The 22,539-nt window shown below is 30.5% G+C and overlaps 2 protein-coding genes across 2 annotated transcripts in view; one reads left to right on the top strand and one right to left on the bottom strand.

The window, feature by feature from the left end:
• Positions 1 to 22,539, bottom strand: part of LOC145322438 (uncharacterized) — a 442,211-nt gene that overhangs the window by 115,053 nt on the left and 304,619 nt on the right. The window lies entirely within an intron of this gene.
• LOC145323075 (gamma-aminobutyric acid receptor alpha-like) overlaps positions 5,462 to 22,539 on the top strand; it is a 49,262-nt gene continuing 32,184 nt past the window's right edge. The window contains exons 1-9 of the mRNA XM_080165455.1: positions 5,462 to 5,506; positions 8,292 to 8,328; positions 11,126 to 11,246; positions 13,260 to 13,327; positions 15,813 to 15,881; positions 17,909 to 18,024; positions 18,848 to 18,966; positions 19,445 to 19,486; positions 20,450 to 20,488. Coding sequence (XP_080021581.1) covers positions 5,469 to 5,506; positions 8,292 to 8,328; positions 11,126 to 11,246; positions 13,260 to 13,327; positions 15,813 to 15,881; positions 17,909 to 18,024; positions 18,848 to 18,966; positions 19,445 to 19,486; positions 20,450 to 20,488 — 649 coding nt within the window. The 5' untranslated portion in view covers positions 5,462 to 5,468. The remainder of the gene's footprint in view (positions 5,507 to 8,291; positions 8,329 to 11,125; positions 11,247 to 13,259; positions 13,328 to 15,812; positions 15,882 to 17,908; positions 18,025 to 18,847; positions 18,967 to 19,444; positions 19,487 to 20,449; positions 20,489 to 22,539) is intronic.

Below are 22,539 nucleotides of genomic sequence, written 5' to 3'. Positions count from 1 at the left end.
AATCTGCTCTATAATTCCAAATGTCCTTCTGCCCGTCCGTCTGTCTGTCCGTAAGAGACAAGATGGGGGAAACGTGATTTTCTCTGCTCCTATTAAAGATTTAAGACTAAATCTTCTTGTCACAATTCCCATCAATATGGAGCATTTTAAGTATAAAACATCCGTAGCGGTCGGACTGCTTTTAAGTAGCTTTTTAGCCGCTTTTACATTTTACAACATATTTTCTCAGCTCCTATAAAAGGTACACTATAATTAGGTATAAAAAATATATTGTAATCTAACTGTATTTAAGCAGCTTTTTCAAAGACATAACATTTAAGGTTTCCTCATTTTAAGTTTTTGCATATTCTCTCGACTCTCTCTTTCCTTTGTTATGATAACAGATAACCTGCTCCACAACTCACTTTGTCTGTTTGTCTATTTCACAATAGATTTTGTGCTTTGCAACTAATAGATGTTGACATGCTTGTAAATTCAAATAATTTAATGATTTTAAAAATAAAGATATCTAGATAATATTTTTTTGAATAACAAATAAAGGATGACAACATTCAAAGGCAGTAAAATTATAATTTTAAAAATTCTACTTCTATTTACATAGTTTGAATAAGTTAGAGTTTTTATTGTATAATAGAAGATAAGAAAATCTTTAAATATATTTTTTTGAGCAATATTCACTTACCGCGAAAAAGGCAACTTTTTGCAAAAATGATTTACTATGTGCCATTTTTCTGCATGTTTACATATCAGGTTTCAAAATATTTATAATTCGCAATATCCTTTTTAGTAGCGAAGCTACTCTATAATTCTAAATTTTCGTCTGTCCGTAAGAAACAAGGAGGGGAAACGTGATTTTCTCGGCTCCTATAAAAGATAGAAGGCTGTAACTTCTTGTCATCATTCCCACATTCCCATTTTTCACAACTGATTTTTCCGGCTCCTACAAAAGATCCTTTCATTATGCCCTAAGATTAGGTACAAAAAATCTATGGTAGTCTGACTACTTTTAAGCAGCTTTTTAACTGCTTTTCTTTTTACAACTTTCCATGACATAACCTAATTTTTAAGATTTCGCGATTTTAAGTTTTGCATATTCTCTCTCTTTTTTTGTTATGTTAACAGATAAAATGTTTTAAAACTCACTTTGTCCGTTTGTCTATTCTATAATAGATTTTGTGCTTCGCTACTTATGGATGTTGTCATCCTTGTTTTAACCTAAATAATTGTCCTGCATAGTTTGTGCTTACTACATAACAAGAATTTAGAAGATATATGAAACAAAAAGTTTGTAGGTATAATTTTCTTTAATGAAGAAATTCATAGCATGAAATGGGGTATTCCTGTCCAGAAATATTCATTCCTAAACAAAAAACTGGACAGGAATATCATTCTCTTTTAACCCTTACATATCGGGCCCCAATTCCCACCTTAATAGATCGGGGGGGGGGGGGGCTCAAAGAGCCCCCCCCTCTATCTCGGCTCCTGGTACAGATAAAGACGTAAATTTTTTTCTGGTGGTTCATGTGTATTTTTAGAGAAAATTACTTTTTCTAGTCATAGCAGTCAGACCGCTCTTAAGCCGCTTTTTAGCGACCAGCCGCTAAATTTTAAAACAGCTGTAGAGCGGCCAATTTTGCAGCTAGGATGACCAAATTTTAGGACGAGCTTTTATTTTTCATAACAAAAAAATTACTTTTTCTGATCATCGCCGAAAAACGGCAAATAACGGAAACCGCCATTTTCGGCGGTTACGGCGGTAAAACGGCGGTTGGCGGCGCAAATAATGTTTTTATCTGTTTATTGTTGCTCAAGGGTTATCAAAAAAAATTATAGGTCTCTAGCTGTAATAGAAGCCACGATATTTATGATATATGTCTGTAGTAAAAGCCAGACAAAAATCGGTCATGAAGTCGGTCAGGGAGCGGTCAAACGGTCATAACACCACTTTTCTCAGAAGGTCATTGATATCTAAGTATTCACCAAAAAAGTTTTAGGTTTCTACCTTATACACAAAAGTCATAATGTAGAAATTAAGATTTATTTAGAATTTTTTCTAATTTTTTTTTCTACCCAACCGACTTTGACCGGACACCACGACCGACACAGACCAGATATCCTAATAAAATCAACTCTTGCCGACGTATAATTACTAAACTTAAAAAGTCATGAAGTTAGAGCTCTCCATCTTACCTACAAAAAAAATGAGATTGAAAAAACTAGAGGGGGGGGCTCTTTGAGCCCCCCCCCCCCCCCGATCTGTAAGGGTTAAACAAAAACTCATTTTTATGCTAGTAAAATGTGGTTTAATTTTGGTTTTTAAATTTCATTTATTTCCCTGGTATAATTTTTCTTTCTTTTAGTAATTAATAAAAATTCTAAAATCTTCCAAAAAAATTAAAAATCTTCTAAAAATGATACCCGGGATATAAATGATCATACCCGGGAAATAAATGAATATTTACATCCACTATTTAAGGGGTCGTTTATATGGGAATGTTGATTTTTAAATATCAATGGTTGCTCTAAAGTGATGGGACAATTATATTACTCATTTTGTCACAAATAATCCAGTTCCAAACGAAAAAGCCGGCTTTGAGTAAATATCAAAAAGAAAGGAGATAATCTACACAACCATTGTTTTACTCCGTCAATGAACTCACAAACCTCCGTTACAGAGTATTTTCATTCTCCGTTGGAACTTAGATTGGTCGAGGTAAAGAGCCCAATAATATTTTTGGGGAAGGATAAAACCTATTTTAGTAATGCGATCACATTGTAAAGTGGTAGACTGTTAAGTAGACTTATTAGTATAACAATTATGTATCCCATTAATTTCAGGGCGGGAGGGGACATTAGACTGTACATTACACTGCTACACAAAGTTTTGTAACAATGGTATCTTATTTGATGGCTCAATACTTTGGGTACTCTTATTGAATTTTGATTGTACGGTTATAAATCAGTTTAATCAAAACTTTTCAACCAATAATTTTTATCTACGACGGGGATATTTTTGTTACTCTCATTGAGGACGTCAATATTAACAATACCTTTAAAAAATGACTTTATTGGTTTTTTTATTCATTTCAATGTTATTGAAATTTTCAAAAAATATTGATTAAACTTTTTTAAATACTTAAAACTACAAATTTTCCGTTAAATTATTCTGTTTTTAAAGTCTAGTCCAAAAGTTACGGTTTGTTTTTTTCTAAATAATTGAAAATGAACAAAAATAAAAATAAAGAAATTCACCAAATTGTTTTAAAATGATGTATTTCAACCTTTGGAAAAAATATCATACATATTAAAATAAAAATCATGGACATTCTACATAAACATAAAATTATTGTGCAATAATCAATAGCTACAACACAAAATATTAAATAGCTAACTGGTTAGTAACGTCGAGTAGTTATACATACATGTTAAAAGTTAATGATATATGTCATTTAGAAAAGGGGGTAATAACGTTCTCATTGTCTATAAATAGATACTCACAGTGTACAAAACTGTGGACACAATGTTATAATATAGTTAAAAACATGATAGCACAAATAATGCAAATAGTTAGAACAGGTGAATAATATAAACACAACAATAATGATAAAACATCAATAATATTCAACTGTTAGGAGTGTTATATAGATTGATATTAATTAGATACACAGATAACTTAATACTTTACAGTCTGTTACAGTTTCTACTCAATATCTTAGATAGATAGTCACTAAATTGAAACATTGATTGAAGATGTATAAACCATTGCTTTGCTATTGTTTCTTTTTACAGTTTGTACAATGTTGTTTTCATCTGTCATACTATTTTGGCGGAAAATTTAAATTGAAGATGCCAGAAACAATAACATGTCGTCTGCAGCCTGACGCAATACATCCAATAAAGGATGCCTTTTACTCATTTTAATAAATGGCAGAAACCAATAGCCTGAGTAGTAGCCAGAGGATAAATAATGAGTAGCAACCAACAAATCTGTATCCTCAGCATAATTTGTTTAGTTCCTAGAAATTCCTATTGTGAATGTTTGGTGTGTTGAACAGAGCAGCGGTTATCTTGGGTCATCTTGTATCTTGGGGATGAAAGGAGGCAGACGGATGATATTATCAACTTACAAGCGTTATATGAAGGAATTTTTTGAAGGCCAAGAAAAGGTGGCTTCACTGTTTTTGTTGTATATTGCAGATTTTTTGTTTGATGGTAAATGTTCACAACACACGAATTAGTTTGGGTACCCATACGTTTTCAACCAATGTTTGCAATGAGCTGATTGTAAGGGTGAGATTGAAAAAAATCAATCTACACAGGTAAAACGTGAAGACGTCTGCGCGCCTCCGTTGTCTGTAGGCTACTGAAATGCACCAGTTTAAATGATTTAAATGATAAGGTTTTTACTGCATTTGTAAGAGTGATAGTTTGAAAGATATTTTTTTTGTTGAATATAAGTATGTGTTTCAAAGTGTAAAGGTGTCCATTAAGATCTAATAGATGGCTTGACTTTTGACTCCGCAGAAATATAGCTCAGGAATAAAATAACCCACACAAAATTTTTTTGTCTATTTTCAAATAGCTTAATTTTACTAAAAAAGGTAAATATCTTCTTATTTTAAAGCAAAGATTTGCATTGGATATTTTAGATATTTTTTCCTGAAATATTTATGACTATCCTTATTCTTAGTTATTTTAGTTGACAGGTAATCATATACTAATCAGAGTTAGTTACAGTTTCTCAAATGCATCTTTCAAAAAGTAGAAAGAGTAAATATTATTTTACATTCTAATATAATTTTTAGTAGAAAATTTTTTTTCTTAAATATAAGTATATATTATTTTATTACATTTTCATTTGATATCACAATATTTCTGAGATTGTCAAGTAATTCATTACAGCTTGACTTTACCAAAGCATATGTTACTTAGAATTCTAAATATACAAACAACAAATCAATAGTTTTTGTATTCAAAATTAAGTTTATAGAGTTGCTAAGATTTCTAAATTGTGCTTTACTGTTATAAGAACCATAACAAAAAACTTTGAATAGCTTTGACGATTCTGACATGCCTAATTAACATGCTCTTATACTGACCAACCCACGGGTAAATTGTTAGAATATTCTAGAACAGAATGTAAAGTACACGTAAAAATTTACATTTCGATCTTGTAATATGTTTATTGTTGCTGAGTTGTTATGAGTTTTGGTTTTTTAAAAGCGAGGCTTTACTATAATTAAGTCCTAAAAATGTAAGTATGTCCATAATCACTGAAACAGTATCCTGTATATAAACAGTTTTACAACTAATTTAAATAAAATTCTATTTAAAACCATATATTTATATTCTGCTTATTCAGTTCTGACACTCTACAAGGGTTAATGTTCGTTTGTCATTCTTTCTGATTTTACAGCTTCGCTTTTATGGATGTTGCCATCCTTGTTCTTATTTCAGAGAAGAAAAAAATGAAATGTGTTCTAGCGGTTTTTTCTGTGTTATACAGGTATTTAATTTTTAATAAACTAATGTGGGATATTAAGTAATCTCTACTGTACATTTTTAGTTAAATATAAAATATGAAGGGGACTTTTTGCCCAGGGACATTTTTTCCAAGAAGTTTCACCTACTATTTGGAAAATAAATGCCACTGTCTAATTAACAGCTTCTCGAAAAATAACCACATGTACAAAGTAAAGAAATTTTTAAAACCATGATTAATTAAGTAAGTTGTTATTTGCCCTTGTACTTTTTAATTTGCATACAATCTTTGACTCCTGGGTATTTGTCACCAAATACTCACCCCAGATCCTAGGGGCGAAGGCATAACTAATATATATCCTATTTTTTTGTCAGAAGCTTAAGATTCTAATAACAAATGAACGGTGTTAGTTCTCCATTCTAGGGAAGCTTCATATATGTCTCAGAATAGTTTTAAGCTGTTTCATTTTTAGATTTAACTCTTAGGATGATTGTGAGCTATTTTTTCTGTTAATCCATTTCCCTTTTGAATCTGCAGCTCTAGACGCCAGGGGCGCAGCCACTAGTATAAACATTGTATGTAAACTACAGACGGTTGTTAAGACTTATTTTCAACATTTGTACAGAATTTTTTTTATCTTTAAAGATCCTTATCGCAACAAAAATATGTAGCGAAGCTAATCTGTAACTAGGGATTGACGACAGTATAAATTAAGATTGTATTTCATAAAAATGCTTTTTTAATATGTGATTTTATAAAGATGTGTAGAGTACAAACTGTACATTGAAACATTGTAAATAAGATTTTGCGACCTTGTAGACAAACAATTAAGGCATTTTTCATTTGTTGTGCTGTAATTTCTTAAATTATGATGAAATGTAAAATTTAAATCTAAATTTTTTTGAAATAAGAAAGACACAAGACACTCTTTTAGTTTTGCCATTTTCTCGTTAAACTAAACCCCTTAATTTTAGTATCTAGGTATAAGTTTTGTAATACCTTTAACAAATTCGTAATGAGGGCTAGATCCAATTTGAGCTCAATCTGGCAATATCTATACGTTGTTACCTAACAGACAACCCATACTTTGTTATTTGATATTTTCGATATGCTTTAAACTCGAACCTGACACTTTCTCTACTACAAATTTGGAAATACAATGCAAAGTTGAATAAATTGTAAGATCTTTTAATTTTAAATTCAAATTTTAAATGGGTCTTTATCCTTGCAGGATACCGCTTACTCATACTTAACCTAACCATAAAAAACGCTTAGGAATATTCTGTTATAATAGGTATAGTTATGGTCCCTTTCAGTTTGAAATTGTCATAAAAAAATATAATTTTTATATCAGATAGCCATCAAAGTGTGTGGATATTCACTCTTTTTGGCTTCTACCTTAAATAGCATTTTATCGAATTTATTTATTATAGCTTTAGAGGTGGAAAATGAACAAGTCATTGGATAGTTTTTATTCTTACAATCTATGATATTATATCTATTATCACAGAATAAGACTTTAAGTTTCCGACATATAAATTGGCTTATGGTTGAACAAAGAGAAAATATAATTTCTAAAAACAAGGATAACAACAATTATAAGAGCGAAGATCATCAAATCATGTAACTGAGTTTAATGAACATCCTTTGAAAAGTTACAGGATGTCTGTCCGTTTGGCTGTGTCTGTGTTTGACGCTTAATATCTTCCTAGCCACTGTACCGATATGGTTTTCTTTTCCACTAAACCTTCCTATTGGTCCAAAGAAGGTTTGTAACTATTTTAGAAGAAGTTCTCCTAAAACTTTTCTTCCCTCCCCTCTTCCTTTCTTCTCAATGACCCGAGAGGCCTCTGTATATAAATGTTGAAATGCTACACTCAACTATTCGTGCTAATCATCAACAATTCATACAACATACTTACTATGATTTCAAATAAATGTAGAGTTGCTACGGACAGAAGAAAAGAACACATTCTACATATGTATAAAAGCGTCGACTTCAATAGCAAAATAATTTGTCTAAAAATAATAGGATCATGTTCTAGATGAACTGACAGCACTTTCTTTATATATACTTTAATAGTTTATACCACAAATAACACTGGGTATTATGACTTGTAAGTTGTTATAGGAGCTAATTTGACAGTTATTTACTTGGATATTATTTTCAAAAAAAGCATGACATCTAGGAACCCACAATAACATTAGTTGCTATTCTAATTATGAGATTAAGATCAATTTCACGTTCTGTTATTAATAAAAAAATCGCACCAAATAAAAAGTGGAAAAAAGTCTTTTATTCAGCAAAAAATTACGCGAGAAATTTGGCCTAATATCCCTGAAATTAAAAGAGACAAAAGGAAGTCTGGTTACTGTTTCATTTTTTGGCGTCTAAATTTAGAACAAATAAATTAGAGCACTTTTTAAAGCCAATTATTCCTACGATTAGAATTTTTCTTAACTGACATTTTATATTTTTTTAAACTTTGTTTGAAGATTCCTTTGACAATATCTATTATAAATCATAATTATTGCTAGAAGGTCAAAACCTAATTTGCCGTTTGATATTTAAAATCTAATGTTAATATCAAGAATCTAGCAATTATGAAACATTGTCACTGTCCGTTTGTCACTTTGTCTAATTCGTTGTACCTCGCCTTTTTGGATATTCTTTTCTTTGAATTTATAATTTTTTGTATCTGGGAACTTTAAAACTTTCTTTGTTTTGATTAGTAATCTATTATTTGTTTCTATTTGTATCAGAAAAAATTCAAGTTTATCTTGATTAAAAACTTTATTTTGTTTTCAGTTTCAAGTTTGCCCTTTCACAATCACAGATTACTAAGGTTAGTTGTTTAACAGCGCAGCTACTCTGCAAGTTACTGTAATTGGTGTTAGTCAAGAGCGGCAGAACAAGACTGACGGACGATACTTACTTTATGTGTAGAGAAGCTTCGCTTCAATTCTCAATAACACAGAGGTTCTATATACATACAAGTATATTTATGAAATAAGCGTACTAAAAATATCTCTAAAAAGGGTTCAATCATATCTTTATAAAAAAAAATACTTTCACAAAAATTTAAGTTATTATTTATCAATAGTTTGTTCAAAAGTCAGTTTGTATATACTCTCTTTATTCTATACGTCAAATATACCTGTATGTCGGTATTGCACATTTATTATTATTTATTTAACTCACTAGATTTTTTAATTACTCTATCAGTCGACAGAAAACACAAACACACACACACAAAACTTCATACAACCCCCCAAACTAACACAAAAATGCCTGGACACTTTTCGTTCTTGTTTTCTCCTGCTACAGAAATAAAGACTTTTCAATTATAAAAGATAAATGATTTTACGTGATCGAAATTTGTATTATTTTATTTCTTTTTGAAATGACATACTTTAAATCCCAGGTGAGATAGATCAACTTGAAAAGACTCTGTATGTCACTTTTGGATCTTAGCTACTCCTAGGTCTCGACTTTAAAATAATCAAATAGCAATACTCAACATTTATTATTTTTTCTTTTTACTCATTCATAAGAATAAACAGTTTTTTTTCAGTTTAAAATTATTTTTTTTGTATTCTGTCCTTCCTTATCAATATACTAGCGGCTTCGCCCCTAGCCTCAAGGGGCTTTGCCCCAAGAGGTGATAAAAAAAATTAAGGCGAAATTCGTAAAAGGAAATCTTAAGCAAAAAAAAAATGGGGGGATTTTTTTTGTTTTTGGGGGGGTTGGGGGTGTCCCACCCCCCAAGAAAATAACCTAAAATCACCACAGGACCAGTAGGTATATTCCCTGAAGAGTAGAATCCAATCGGTTCTGTGGTTACCGAGATCTTAAGGGACGGACAGACAGACAGACGGACGGACAGACATAATTCTACTTTGTATTATAGATGAATTAATAAGCATACGATATCTCGTTTTTTGCCTTTTGTAGATATTTAAAATGTTATTGATATAATATTAAAACTTATTTAACCTTACCTTACTGTAAATAACAAATATTCAATGTGAAACTATAGGATTTGAAATCAGGTTTATATTGCTGGATTTATATTGAAATAAATCCCCAAAATAAATTGAATTTTCATACTCTTTCATTTTGTCTATACTTTGAAATTAATTCACTTTTTTTCAAACTAGCGGCAACGCCCCCTAGAAGCCTCTAGGGACACTGGTAGGAGTAGGAAAAGTTGACCTTATCCCATTTTAAATTTGAGTTTCAAATCAGTTCAAAAAAATATTTTTCGGTGCAGAACCCTCCCAAAAAGTAGTTTAAAACCTTTCCAGGACCTTTAAGAAGCTTCACTGTAAAGGAGAACAATATCGGTTCAGCGGTTGGCGAGATCCTATGGGACAGACAAAAAGCGTTTACTACTTTATATAATAGGATTGAACATAAAGTTTAAAACAATTTAAGTTTTGAAAAAAAAATTGAAATAAATTCTTATCAAACTCTAGTATTTCTAGCTACATTGTTAAGAAGAACCAAATCGGTCCAGCGGTTAGCTAGATCCTTTAGTACAAACAGACTGAAATCCTGTTATTTTTTTGTAAGGTTTATTATAAAATAAAGATAGATGATATCAGTATAATTTGCAGTCTAATAATATCCCATTTTTCCTTAAAATTTCAAGCATAAAATTAACAAGTAACTTCTATTTATAATCTACTAGCCTCTAAGCCCAAAGACGCCTCTATGGGCACTTGAGGAAAAGGGCTGGGGTTAAGTGAAACCTCTACTTTCGATTTTATTTTCAAAAATAAAGTTTAAAAAAGGGGGGGGGGGGGCTGCAGCATCGATTTCTCTTGGGAGGGTGGTGACACCCTCCCCCGAAATAGTTGTAGACCTTTCCTAGAAGCTTAACTGCAGAGGATAACTGGTCTAGCAGTTATAGCAAGCTACAGATAGACAGACATCCTTTTATTTTTACATGAGGATTATTAAAGTAGAGTTTAATAGAAGGAGAATCTAGCCTGGTGTCCATCAGAAGTCAGACTGTCCAGAATGTGTCCAGGCTACTGGATACTCTACTCCTCTACTATGAATAAAATTATTATGTAGAATATAAAAGAACCAGAATCTAGCCTGGTATCCACTAGAAGTCAGACTGTACAGAATGTGTCCAGGCTACTGGATACTCTACTCCTCTACTATGAATAAAATTATTATGTAGAATATAAAAGAACCAGAATCTAGCCTGGTATCCACTAGAAGTCAGACTGTACAGAATGTGTCCAGGCTACTGGATACTCTACTCCACAACTATAAATATAATTACTATGTAGAGTATAAAAGAAGCAGAATCTAGCCTGGTATCCATCAGAAGTCAGACTGTCCAGAATGTGTCCAGGCTACTGGATACTTTACTCCAAAACTATGAATATAATTATTATGTAGAGTATAAAAGAACCAGAATCCAGCCTGGTGTCCACCAGAAGTCAGACTGTCCAGAATGTGTCCAGGCTACTGGATACTTTACTCCAAAACTATGAATATAATTATTATGTAGAGTATAAAGGAGCAAGAATCTAGCCTGGTGTCCACCAGAAGTCAGACTGTATAGAATGTGTCCAGGCTACTGGATACTCTACTCCACAACTATGAATATAATTATTATGTAGAGTATAAAGGAGCCAGAATCTAGCCTGGTGTCCACCAGAAGTCAGACTGTCCAGAATGTGTCCAGGCTACTGGATACTCTACTCCACAACTATGATCATAATCTGAGACCTGATTTTGGAGGTAAGAACAATAACAGTGTGGAATTTGAATAGATTAAACCAGGGATCGGAAGCCGCGTGTAAGCCTCACTGATATCGTCGTTTTATCACTATAAAATTCAGCTGGATGTATAGAACTGTCTCTTTAGCAGACAATCCTTCTTTCTGAAATTTTTTTTCTGCTCACAAGCAGGTTTAAAACTGAGGCTTATGCGCGGCTTACGCGCGGCTTCCGAACCCTGGATTAAACTGTATTAAAGCAATAAATATTTTTTTTGAAACATAGTTTTTAGCTTTGATTAAATTTTGTAATCAGACCAGGGTCTGTAATGTACACATATTATTAGAACCGAAATTTAAAAATAATAATGATACAAGAAATAGTTAAGAACCAAAAATTCACAAGAATGTGCTTAACATTTCTTTTGTATTTTTTGTAATTGGTTATCACTGATTTATTTTAGACCAGGTTCTAATAATATGCGTACACTGACTGTGCTGCCAGCGTTTTTGGAGCTAAAGGAATTTAAATTTATTTATTCAAAATAATAAACCTTAAATTTGGAGTTTGTCCATTCATATTTCCAAAATCATAAGCCATGGAAATTTTTGTCTCTTCAAAATGCCCCGAATAGAGAAAATAAGATGATGATTATTAATTTCTGTCAATTGTATGTGGGTTAAATTAAGCAATACTTTTATTCATTTAAAAAACCTACCATGTAAAGTGATTTGTACTTTCTCCATTAAAAAAAAATTGAAGCATATAAAATATTTTAAAAGATTTTTTATGTTTATAGAGTTATTTTTAAATCAAAATTTCAAGAGCAAAATCAATTAAGTAGTTAAAAAACCCACCGTGTAAACTGTAAAGTGATTTGTACTTTCTTCATTAAAAAAAAGATTTAAAACATATAAATTAATTTAAAAGAATCTTATGTTTATAGAGTTATTTTTAAATCCAGATTTCAAGACCAAAAGTAGTTTTCGGTTTACTAAACTGTTGTTAAATCAAAATCCTCACTAATAAATAGATTTTTTTTACCAAACTAATCTAAATTATCATTGAGAAAAATTTCAAGTTTATCCTAAAACTTTATTCATTACTACAAGTTTTAAGATAATCATTTTGATATTGGAGTAAATCATAAAAGAATATATATTAATATTATGGTACCATAAAATGTTGTCCACGGATAGGAAAATAAAAAATTATTGGATTATGTCTTAAGGGGCCTGTAGCAATCAAAGAGGGCTTCATCAATTGATTTTTCACTTTATTTTTCTTGGACAATCAAACAATATGACATATACTTTTCCTCCTTAATTTAATTTGAAGGAGAGTGGGATGATTATACCCCTTCGAAATCAAGTAATTCTTAGGACGTCATGGATAGATACTTTGTAGACCTAAACTAATATTTAATAATATTTCCATACAATTAAAACTACAAAGATATTCGAAATATATCACATCACTAAACATACTCAAGTACAAGATTGAAGAATGAGGGAAGCAAAGTTTTATACAATATACTTTGTGTGTTAAAATCTTTAAACTTTTATTTAACTTGAATATTGAATCTTTATAAAATTGAAGGGACGATATTTTTCATGGCCCCAAAGATATTTGAATAAGGATTAAATAGATTATTTTTGTCTACCGAAATTTTTTTTATTAATTTTGTTTAAAAGAGCAAATATTAACAGACCAAAAATGAGTTTACATTGTACTATATTCTACAAATGCATACTTCTAAAACACGCAAAACAAAAGACATAATAATGTCTTTTAGAGGATTAGGTTTTTTTTGTAGGATTAGGTCTTTTGTAGAAATGCCACTTAAATGTATACGTTGAGAAATGTGTGTTTTAGGAGTATGCATTTGTAGTGTATTAAAAAGACCTAAGATTTCAAAAGACCTAATTATGTGTTTTGTAGGATGAGAGTTTTTGTTTAGGTCATTTGTAGGATTAGATCATTTATAATTTAGGTCTTTTGTAATATAGTCTTTTGACCATTTTTTCTATTTAGGTCCTTCAACAGAGATTTCAGTAAATATGCAAGTTAGAAGTATGGGCCCCATCTCAGAAATGGATATGGTAAAGTTATAGAAGCGCAGCTACTCTAGAATTATGTTGTGTGTACGTCCCTCTGTAGAGGAAATTAACAAGTATGAGATCCTTCTCAGAAATAGATATGGTAAAATTATAGGAGCACATTTTCTTTATGATTAAGTTGTATGTACGTCCTTCTGTTAGAGAAATTAGAAGTATGGGCCCTAAATCACAAATGATTATGGTAAACTTAAAGTAGAACAGCTACTTTATAATTAGGGTTTGTCTGTCAGTGTGTCCCTAAAAAAGGGAAATTAAGAAGTATCAGAAATTGATATACGGGAGCACAGCTATCCTATAATTAGGGTCTGTCTGTACCTACCTAAATAGGGGAATTAAGAAGTATTGTCCCCATCTCTGAAATGGATATGATAAAGTTAAATCATCACAGCCACTCTTGAATTAAGTCTGTCTGTATGTCCCTTTGTATGTAAAAGAAGGGCCCCATATAAGAAATGGATATGGAGTGACCTTACCCCCCTCCATCCACCAAGAATAAAATTTTTTTTTGAGAAAACAGACTTTCTGTCTAGTTAAAAGATATCAATAAGTAGAGACAATGATTTTGATTGAAGAGGAAAATAAAATTAATTTAAAAAGAAAAGCCAATTGCATAAAAATTAAAGACATAGAATGAATGTTCTAAGTCAATGAATTTTCCTTTTTGAGAATTTACTTAAAGTTTTTTTCTCTTCTGATAATATTTCCCAGTCTGTACAAAGGAAAATCTATTTAATTCTTTTTCAATCAAAAAGATTGAAACAAGAAATTTAGATAGATTTTCCATTTGGTTGAAAAGACTCAACCTTTTTCTGTTTTAATAAAAATCAGGTTTTCGTTATTTACCTAAAGCTGTAAGTCAGGTGCATGACAATTGATGTAAGGGAGGATTTTCTTGTTTCTAAAAGAGGCACAATTTTGTTCCTTTCACTTTAAGAACTTTTAGACAATAGTCGAGACTTGAATGACTGATAGCATGTAAGCATTTAATATAAGAAATCAGATTTGATAAATTTTTCTGTTTTTAACATCTTAATTATTGCGTTTAGTAACATCCACCCGACAACCATTCCTTCGTTAGGCGTTGAATGTACCTAACATTTAAGCAGTATTGTTTCTACTGTAGTTGGGTAACTTAACAAAGTGTCTCAAAAATCAGCCATGTGACGTCATAACAATGATAGAGATGAGAGGAGAAGTGGGAAAGAAACCCCCTAAAAAAGAGGTGGATAATCCCTCATTTTTATGGCGTCACATGGCTGATTTTTTAGACACTTTGTAAAGTTACGTAGTTGGACTCAAACTCAACGGCTCTTTGGCATATTTTATTTCTTCAAATTCATAGTTAAACAATAGCTAGGGGTACAATTCAATTTTGATATTTTAGAGAGATAATTTTTAAAGTCTAAAAGTCTCAAAGATTGAAAAAATAAATTCAATCTGACTCCAATTTGAAAGAGCATGTTCATTTTATTCAATTTAAAATTATTTGCTTGTATTTGTCTGCAAGTGTTGCTTAAGATATGTAAAATGGCCAAGTTTTTATATAATTATTGAAAGTTTGTCCACAACTAGCAAAGCTATGATTTTAGTTGATAAACCATAATTTTAACTATGAGATAATTTCTCTAACTTTTCTAGAAATGTATACACATTACACAGGTAATAGAAATATTCTTCAATTTGTTAGATAATCAGGGATACATGGAGAGGACAATGTATAAATCTTCTATCAGTTTTTTACCTTTCATAGCTTATATGAGCTTATAGGAGGTGGAAAGGTATGTAGATAAATTTAATCCCCATTGTCCTGTACCTCCCTGTAGGATAAAGTTAAATTTATGTTTTAGAGCAAAATTTAAATTCAATTTTGTATCTAATATTTATTGTAATTGTTTATGCATTGAATAATGCCAGACAATACAAGGACAATTATGTTCATAAATAGCGCAGCGATAACAATAAAAAAGACAATTATAATCATAGGATAGGTTCGGTACTTAAAAGTTTTGAACAAGGGCTGTTACACAAAGCAACGAAGTCTTTAGAAAAAATCAAAAGACATTTTGTCAATTAGAAGCGCAGCACACAATCCGGCGTTTTCCCTCAAAGTGCGCTGTTGAGCATAGAAACCCTTCCTCTATTTTTTTTAATTGAAAATAAGATGGAGGGGGTAGTTTTTGTTTATTACTCTCGGTAAGGATAGGTTAGGATATATTTAGGTTCTGGTTTCTTCCCCCTATTTTCAATTTATTTCGAAAATAAAGGGTCAGGATTCGCTGCTCGATAGGTACTTTGACTGAAAGCACTGCTTTGGCGATTAAAAACAGTTTAAGCGAATTAAAGGAAAAGCTTAATATACCAAAGTCACTTAAAAAGGAGATTCGCTTTAATTGAATAAACAACAAAATTGTACTGTATTTTTCTTTGAGAGATACGACAATTCTAATATTATTATTCTTGTTTTCAGAGCTATTCTATGGATTGTTATTTCCGTCAGTCCTGGGTGGATAAAAGGCTGTCATTCTCAGGTTATGAGGTAAACATGGATGGGGGAATAGTAATATAAAATAATTTAGTTTGTTCAAGTCTCCGTCTAAACCTCCATTTAAATTTAGGATAGGGGAACAACTTGATCCAGAATAAGATGCAACTCATTACAACTAACAATTAGAAATTCAAAAAAAACGCATGTAATGATATAGTTAGTTGCCTGGTGGGTGTCAATCAACTGAATGACCCTGTAAAAAGAGGAATTAAAGGATGCCTGCAAGAAATACCACGCTTTAACTGCTGAAAGACTGCCACAAGTAGACCCAATACCCCAAATTTAAAGCCTTCAGCTTCAATAACAAAAAAGTTCTAGGCATTTCAAAATAGCATTTTATGTACAATGAAATTTTTGAAAGATTTGCAATGCTCATAAAAGAAAAAACAATATTAAATTACGTCGCCTAGACACAAAATTATAACCTTTTCTTTGTCAGAAACTTTGATTGCCGGTAACTGATTACATTTTTACAATAAAAACACCACATTTCATAGTCAAAATCTATAAAAAAAAATTCGATTTAAATTGCATTTTTAAACGAAAATCATAGCGGAAACAAAGGGGTAAACTATTACAAGCTTAGCTGTGATTGGTTGTTAAGCTGATTCAGCCTTCTGATTGGCTACAGTACATTCGGTACAATGCAAGTTAAACTTAATTTTTTAAAATGATTTTGACTATAAAAATGGGTATTTTTATTGTAAAAATATAATTAGTTACTGGAAACCTAAATTTATGACAAAAATAAGCTTACAATTTTGTTTCTAGGCCACGTAGTTTAATTTCAAAGTTTTCAACATGAGCATTGCAATTCTTTCAAAATTTTCATTGTACATAAAATGTCATTTTAAAATGCCTAGAACTTTTTTGTTCTAGAAGCTGAGGGCCTCAAATTTGGGGTATTTGGTCTACTTGTGGCAGGGTTTCAGCAGTAAAAGCGTGGTATTTCTTGCAGGCTTCCTTTAAGCTAGAAGAAAAGGACAAATATTAAATAACTAGCCAATAACACTTTTCATGGAAAAAGAAGAGTAAAGTTTTAACGGTAAAGAAATTTTTTTCTTTTAATTTATAAAAATAACAAATTAAATGTTAAATTAGACTATATTTATGATTATAGGAACAATTTTGTAATGTTAGTCTACAATGCATTTTATATATATATGTACTCATCTTTCATTTCTCAGAGGTCTTTTCTATTTAAAGTATTTAAAAATCTCTTATTTACAAAAGCTAAACTATGTTAAGCTTTTTTTCTTCTATTTTTGTATTATTTGTCCTTTTTTTAATCAATGCAATAACCTTGGCATAACCAGTGATGGCTATTTTTAGAAGCAAAGCAACTATACAAGTAATCTGTTTCTGTGGAAAAAAATGCTATGATATGAATATCTGTCTCCCAACAGCTGGTTTTTTAAAACAGCTTTATAATTGGCCTATCTTTGGTCATTTGTATAGTATGAAGTAATTTTTATAAGCACTATAAAGACCGTCCTAATAATGAAAGCAGCATTTAATAGGTAAGAATCTCTCATCTTTTGGATAATATTGTTTTTGTTACCAATACAAAAGAAGTATACTTTGTACTCTGCATTTGTATTTCTATTCTATGCGTATCTAAAGATCAAATGCCAATAAAATACAAGAGACAATGGAACCGTGTATAGATAAGTTATAATCCTTTATTTAGTACTTATTATAGGTAAATAGAGAAGTATTGTATATTGGATTTATATTATCCATATATACAAGTAACAATGTTTGTCTGTGTGTGTATATTTCTGTAGAAAAAGATCTCTCTAACCACTGAATCGACATAGTTCCTCCCCCCTCCCTTCCAAAAAAATCCTTAAATTTTTTATATAAAAATTTGGCATCACATGGCTGGTTTTTTTTAAACGTCATACAATACAAATGACCAATGTTGGGCCAGTATGACGTCATTTTTTCATAGGTACTATAAAATACCTCCTAAAATTGACCAAAATCTAACACACAATGTTTTTTTTTTATTTGAGGATGCCTTAGCCCTGTCTATAGAGATGTTAAGTAGAATTTGGAAGCCCGACACCTTTATGTACAATGGGATGAAATCATATCTACATACTATCACCACTCCTAATAGATTTGTAAGGTACAATTATTCTTATAAAAAATTTACATGATGTCTGTTGTTTGAATTTCGGCCTGTCTATTAAGAGATATAAGTTTTCCGGAATTTAAATTTAGGGAGTAGATTTGAAATCTGCATCAAATTTTAAGGATTTTTTTATAAAATTCGTTTTTTGTATAATTCTTTATCTAAAAGCGGAGATACATTTTAAGTTAATTAATTTTGACCAATAGGATAGTTGGATTTTAAACTACCTGCGCTCTAATTGGTTGAATGATGTACGACATCCAATCAGAGCGCAGATTTTTTAAATCCACCAATCACGGATGCCAAAATTAATTAACTTAATTTGCATTTCCGCTTTTAGATAAAGAATTATACAAAAAATGAATTTTATAAAAAATCCTTAAAATTTGATGCAGATTTTAAATCTACTCCCTACATTAAAATTCCGGAAAACTTATATCTCTTACTGTCTATAGCAAAGAATAACACTAACCGTTGAACCGATATGGTTCTTCTTTACAGCGAAACTTCATATAGGTCTACTCCAGAGCCATTTCCTCAAGCGCCCTTTTGGACGTACCTCTTGTATGAATATGATAAATCAGTAAATCCATTTACCTAAATATTATATGTAAATAAATGCCAGATCTTGTTGTAGAATAATTTATTTCACCTAGATAGGAATAAAAAGCTAATAATATCTCAAAAATAATGAAACCAAAGTTAAAAAGAAGTTGTACTATGAAAAAATCCATCTAAGACATTGTGCTGATTAATTATTTCTCTTAAAACAGTAATCAAGACAGGTAAAACATCAAATCAAGCCTTAATATTATAGATTGTTTCCTAATGGACGAGTATTATATTCTCAGCGGCTAACTATCCGCTCCACATGTGTTATGAATCTGCAGGATTTCCCAATGGATAAACAACATTGTCCGCTTAGGATTGGCAGCTGTAAGTTTTATTTTCTTAATCATATCATTCTATAATAATCATAAGTAGCGTAGGAATAATAGATATAAAGATGAAAACGAATTGTTAATTTTTACCATTTTTACAGTAGATCATTAAATGTTTAGATCTTATGTACAAAACAAATGTTTCATGGAAGAATTGATAGTTAAAGTTATCGAATTTTTTAATGTTAAACCGCATGACTTTTTAGCGCAAATTTTTCTATAATTTTGGTATGTATGTCACAATAGCAAAGTACCTAAGGGTATAATATGATTTTTATCTTAAACTTTTAATGTTTATTGACCTAAAAATAACTAATTTTTAGGGTGTTTCAACAGAAAATTTACTTATTTTAATTCGGTGAAGATAAATGTACAAAATAATTTAAGTTTGTTATCATTTTTGGGGGGTTTGAAAACTTCGCTTTTATGGATATCATCATTGGTTTAATTATTATTATTGTAACTTTTCCTAGTTGGATATACTTCAGATGATATTTCTTACAAATGGATGAAAGGTAAATAAATTTCCAGTATGGCTTCGAAACCGATTAATATCCGCTGGATTAGTACTGGTTTTCAACCATTATCGTATTACAGACAATTTTTCACGAAAATTGAAATAAAAAATCATAAAATTAATGACTGTTTTGTTACCCCGAGCCCTCGGCTAACCGGGGCTATTAAAAATGGTTTTAATTTTATAATTTTTCTTTTTATTAACTGCGAAAATCTGTCTATAATACTTTGCAATTAATATCTATTAAACAGTACATTCAAGGTTTAAACAAAAATGAGTAGTTCCATGAAGGGTATTTAATGAGTATAGTTCTGAATTGTTTTGAAAATGAACAAAATAAAAAAATAACATAAGGGTATTAAGTTTATAATTTGCAATTGATTTAGTTTAGCAGCAAAAAAATCATATTATTATAAATACCATAAAATAGTGATGTATTTGGTAAAATCATTATCATTTTAATAACTAAAATTTTTATTAAAATACCCATTCTGGAACAATCCATTTTATAATCAAATTATCAAGTACATTCAATTATCAAATGCTTTGTTGAAGTTAAGGTGCTTATTATTAAATTATTCACTAATTATTGTATATTTCAAATAGTTGCTTTCATTTTGTAGACAAGAATAAAAACATACAAATTTCTAAGCAATTTTTTTATTGATAGTAAAATTAAATTTTGATCATAAACCTAGGTAAAATGGGAAAATTTTTCTAGACATTTTAGCCTTTATATTATATTTCACTTTAAAGCTTCACATGTATATTTGCTATTGTCCGTTTAAAATCTCAAGTTTTAACAAATTCAGTTAAATTCTTCATTAGCAAATCGTAAAGAAAAGGCATAGAAAAGAGTCAAATTATACATAGTTAATTTATCTGAATTTGTTAAGAATAATAATCATATTTAAATTTTATTCCTCAAAAAACATTATAACGCAATATTGATAATTTTTAGGCATTCCAGAGCCAAGCTTTAAGTCCGTAAATCAAGCAGGTTTCATTTTTGTTTGCAACTAGTATAATTCAGGAAGGGAGAGGACAATGGAAGTTCAATTCATCTTTCATTTTCTCTTCCCTGAATCCCTGAAAAATTTAGGACACCTTACAACATAGATATTTTTGTGTAGTATTGTATCTGCATGTCTAACAGGGTGTCCCAGAAAATAATTTATATGGAATGTAGACAAGCACACTATCTAAACCCAGCACTCTAGTGAAATGATGACGATTGATCCCAAAAATGAAGTTCTAGGTCCATTAAATTTCGATATTTTACTCCCCCTTATTGGGGATCAAAAGTTTATTGCATCAGAACTATGGCTTTATGGTTCTCCCAGAAAAGGTATAGCGTGCTAAAAGAAATTATTTTTGGGACACCCTAATGTGTAAAATTTAGTTTTAGCATTATTATTCAGAAAACTTTCTTTCATATATAAAACAGTAAGGTTTTTGCTTGTATGTTAAGATTTCGCCAACCACTGAACCGATTGAGTTCTCTATTAAATTATGGGGAGCTTTTCAGAGCTATTATATCTCTAAATTAAAGTATTTGGACAGTTTTAGGCTATTTTAAACAAAGAGCAATACAGTTTTTTCAGAATTGATTATTTTTTAATGGAATTGGATTAAAAAGTATTCTTTAGTAAAAAAATTCTTCATTCATTCTTCAATTTTTGTGCTGATTTAAATAATTATTTCACCAATTTGTAATTTTATGACATATCACAAATGGTATAAAACACATTAATGATTGATGATCGGGGAATAAATGCATAATTAATCTATATATTTATGTCAATTTATTTAACCATGTGAAACTAATCAAATTCATAGAAAAATACTCTAAAAAAATAAATAAATTTATATGAATAAAAGAAGGACTATTAGTTAGCGAGGTATTATAAAAAAGCGAAGGTGAAATGTGTATCAAATCAAACAAGTATGACAACATCCACAAAAGCGAAGCTCTGAAACAGGTTAAACGAACATAAACACTTGTAGAGTGTAAGCATTATCAGAATATAAATGTATGACACTCGAAACAAAATTGTACGTAAATTTGTTGAAAAACACCTTAGATACAGGATAATGTTTATGGAAATACTTACAAGTTTAGTACTTTATAATAGAGATGCTTCGCTTATAACATTGTACTTTGTTGTACTAGGTATCAGTATTCCAAAAATCAGATCAATCGGATTATTATATCACATGTAAAAGTTAAAGATCAACATGTTTAAAATGGACGTACGGACATTCTGATAACGATAATAGAGTTGCTACGCTTTCTAAATCGTAACTAAATACTCCAGGAAATACCATGCAAAGTTTGAAATCGATAGGACAATTCTAACATGCCTAAATTAACGAAAAAAGCTATCCGTTCCAGACGGAACGACCCTAATTATAGAGAAGCTTCGCTATTAAAAAGTTAAAACGTTTGAGGATTATCCTAAGGCTCTAAGAAATATATTTTGGTGAAGTAGGTTTAAAATATACCTTCTTTCCCTTACGCCTACCAAGATATATTTCTTAATGAAACAATTGTAACCCCCCTACCCCTAAAAAATCATTATTATAAAAAAACTTAGTTTTATTTAGTGCATGTATGTAAATAAATGCATGTATGTTTGTATAAATTACTCTTTCTAAACCTTGCTGGTTTCCATTTTGTTTGAATTGCACCTACTCTACAATTAACCAAGAATAAAAACGAAAAGTCTTTTTTTTAAAATAGTTTTAATAGAGTATATTCTTAAACTTTATGTATCTTTTTTTGTAAAAATTGAAAAAAAACTACAAAAAGACTTGGTTATAAGTAAGGTCTAGCATTGTTTGAGGCCATTTAAAAAAAAACTTGCATTAACCTTTTTTCGCCCAATTTTTTCCTTGCAACTCAACGACCTTGTGTATAAACTGGTAATGATAATAAGAAACATCATTATTAACAGTATAGCATTAGGTTGGACTTCTGTGGACTTGCGCGACCATATCCATTCAAGTACAGTAGTAAGTTTTTTGTTTGTTAATTCGTTAACATCTAGA

Source organism: Acartia tonsa, chromosome 6 (genome assembly GCF_053477335.1).
Source record: "Acartia tonsa isolate MP-2025a chromosome 6, ASM5347733v1, whole genome shotgun sequence".
Classification (NCBI taxonomy): Eukaryota; Metazoa; Arthropoda; class Copepoda; order Calanoida; family Acartiidae; genus Acartia; species Acartia tonsa.
This window is presented reverse-complemented; position numbering and strand designations above follow the sequence as displayed.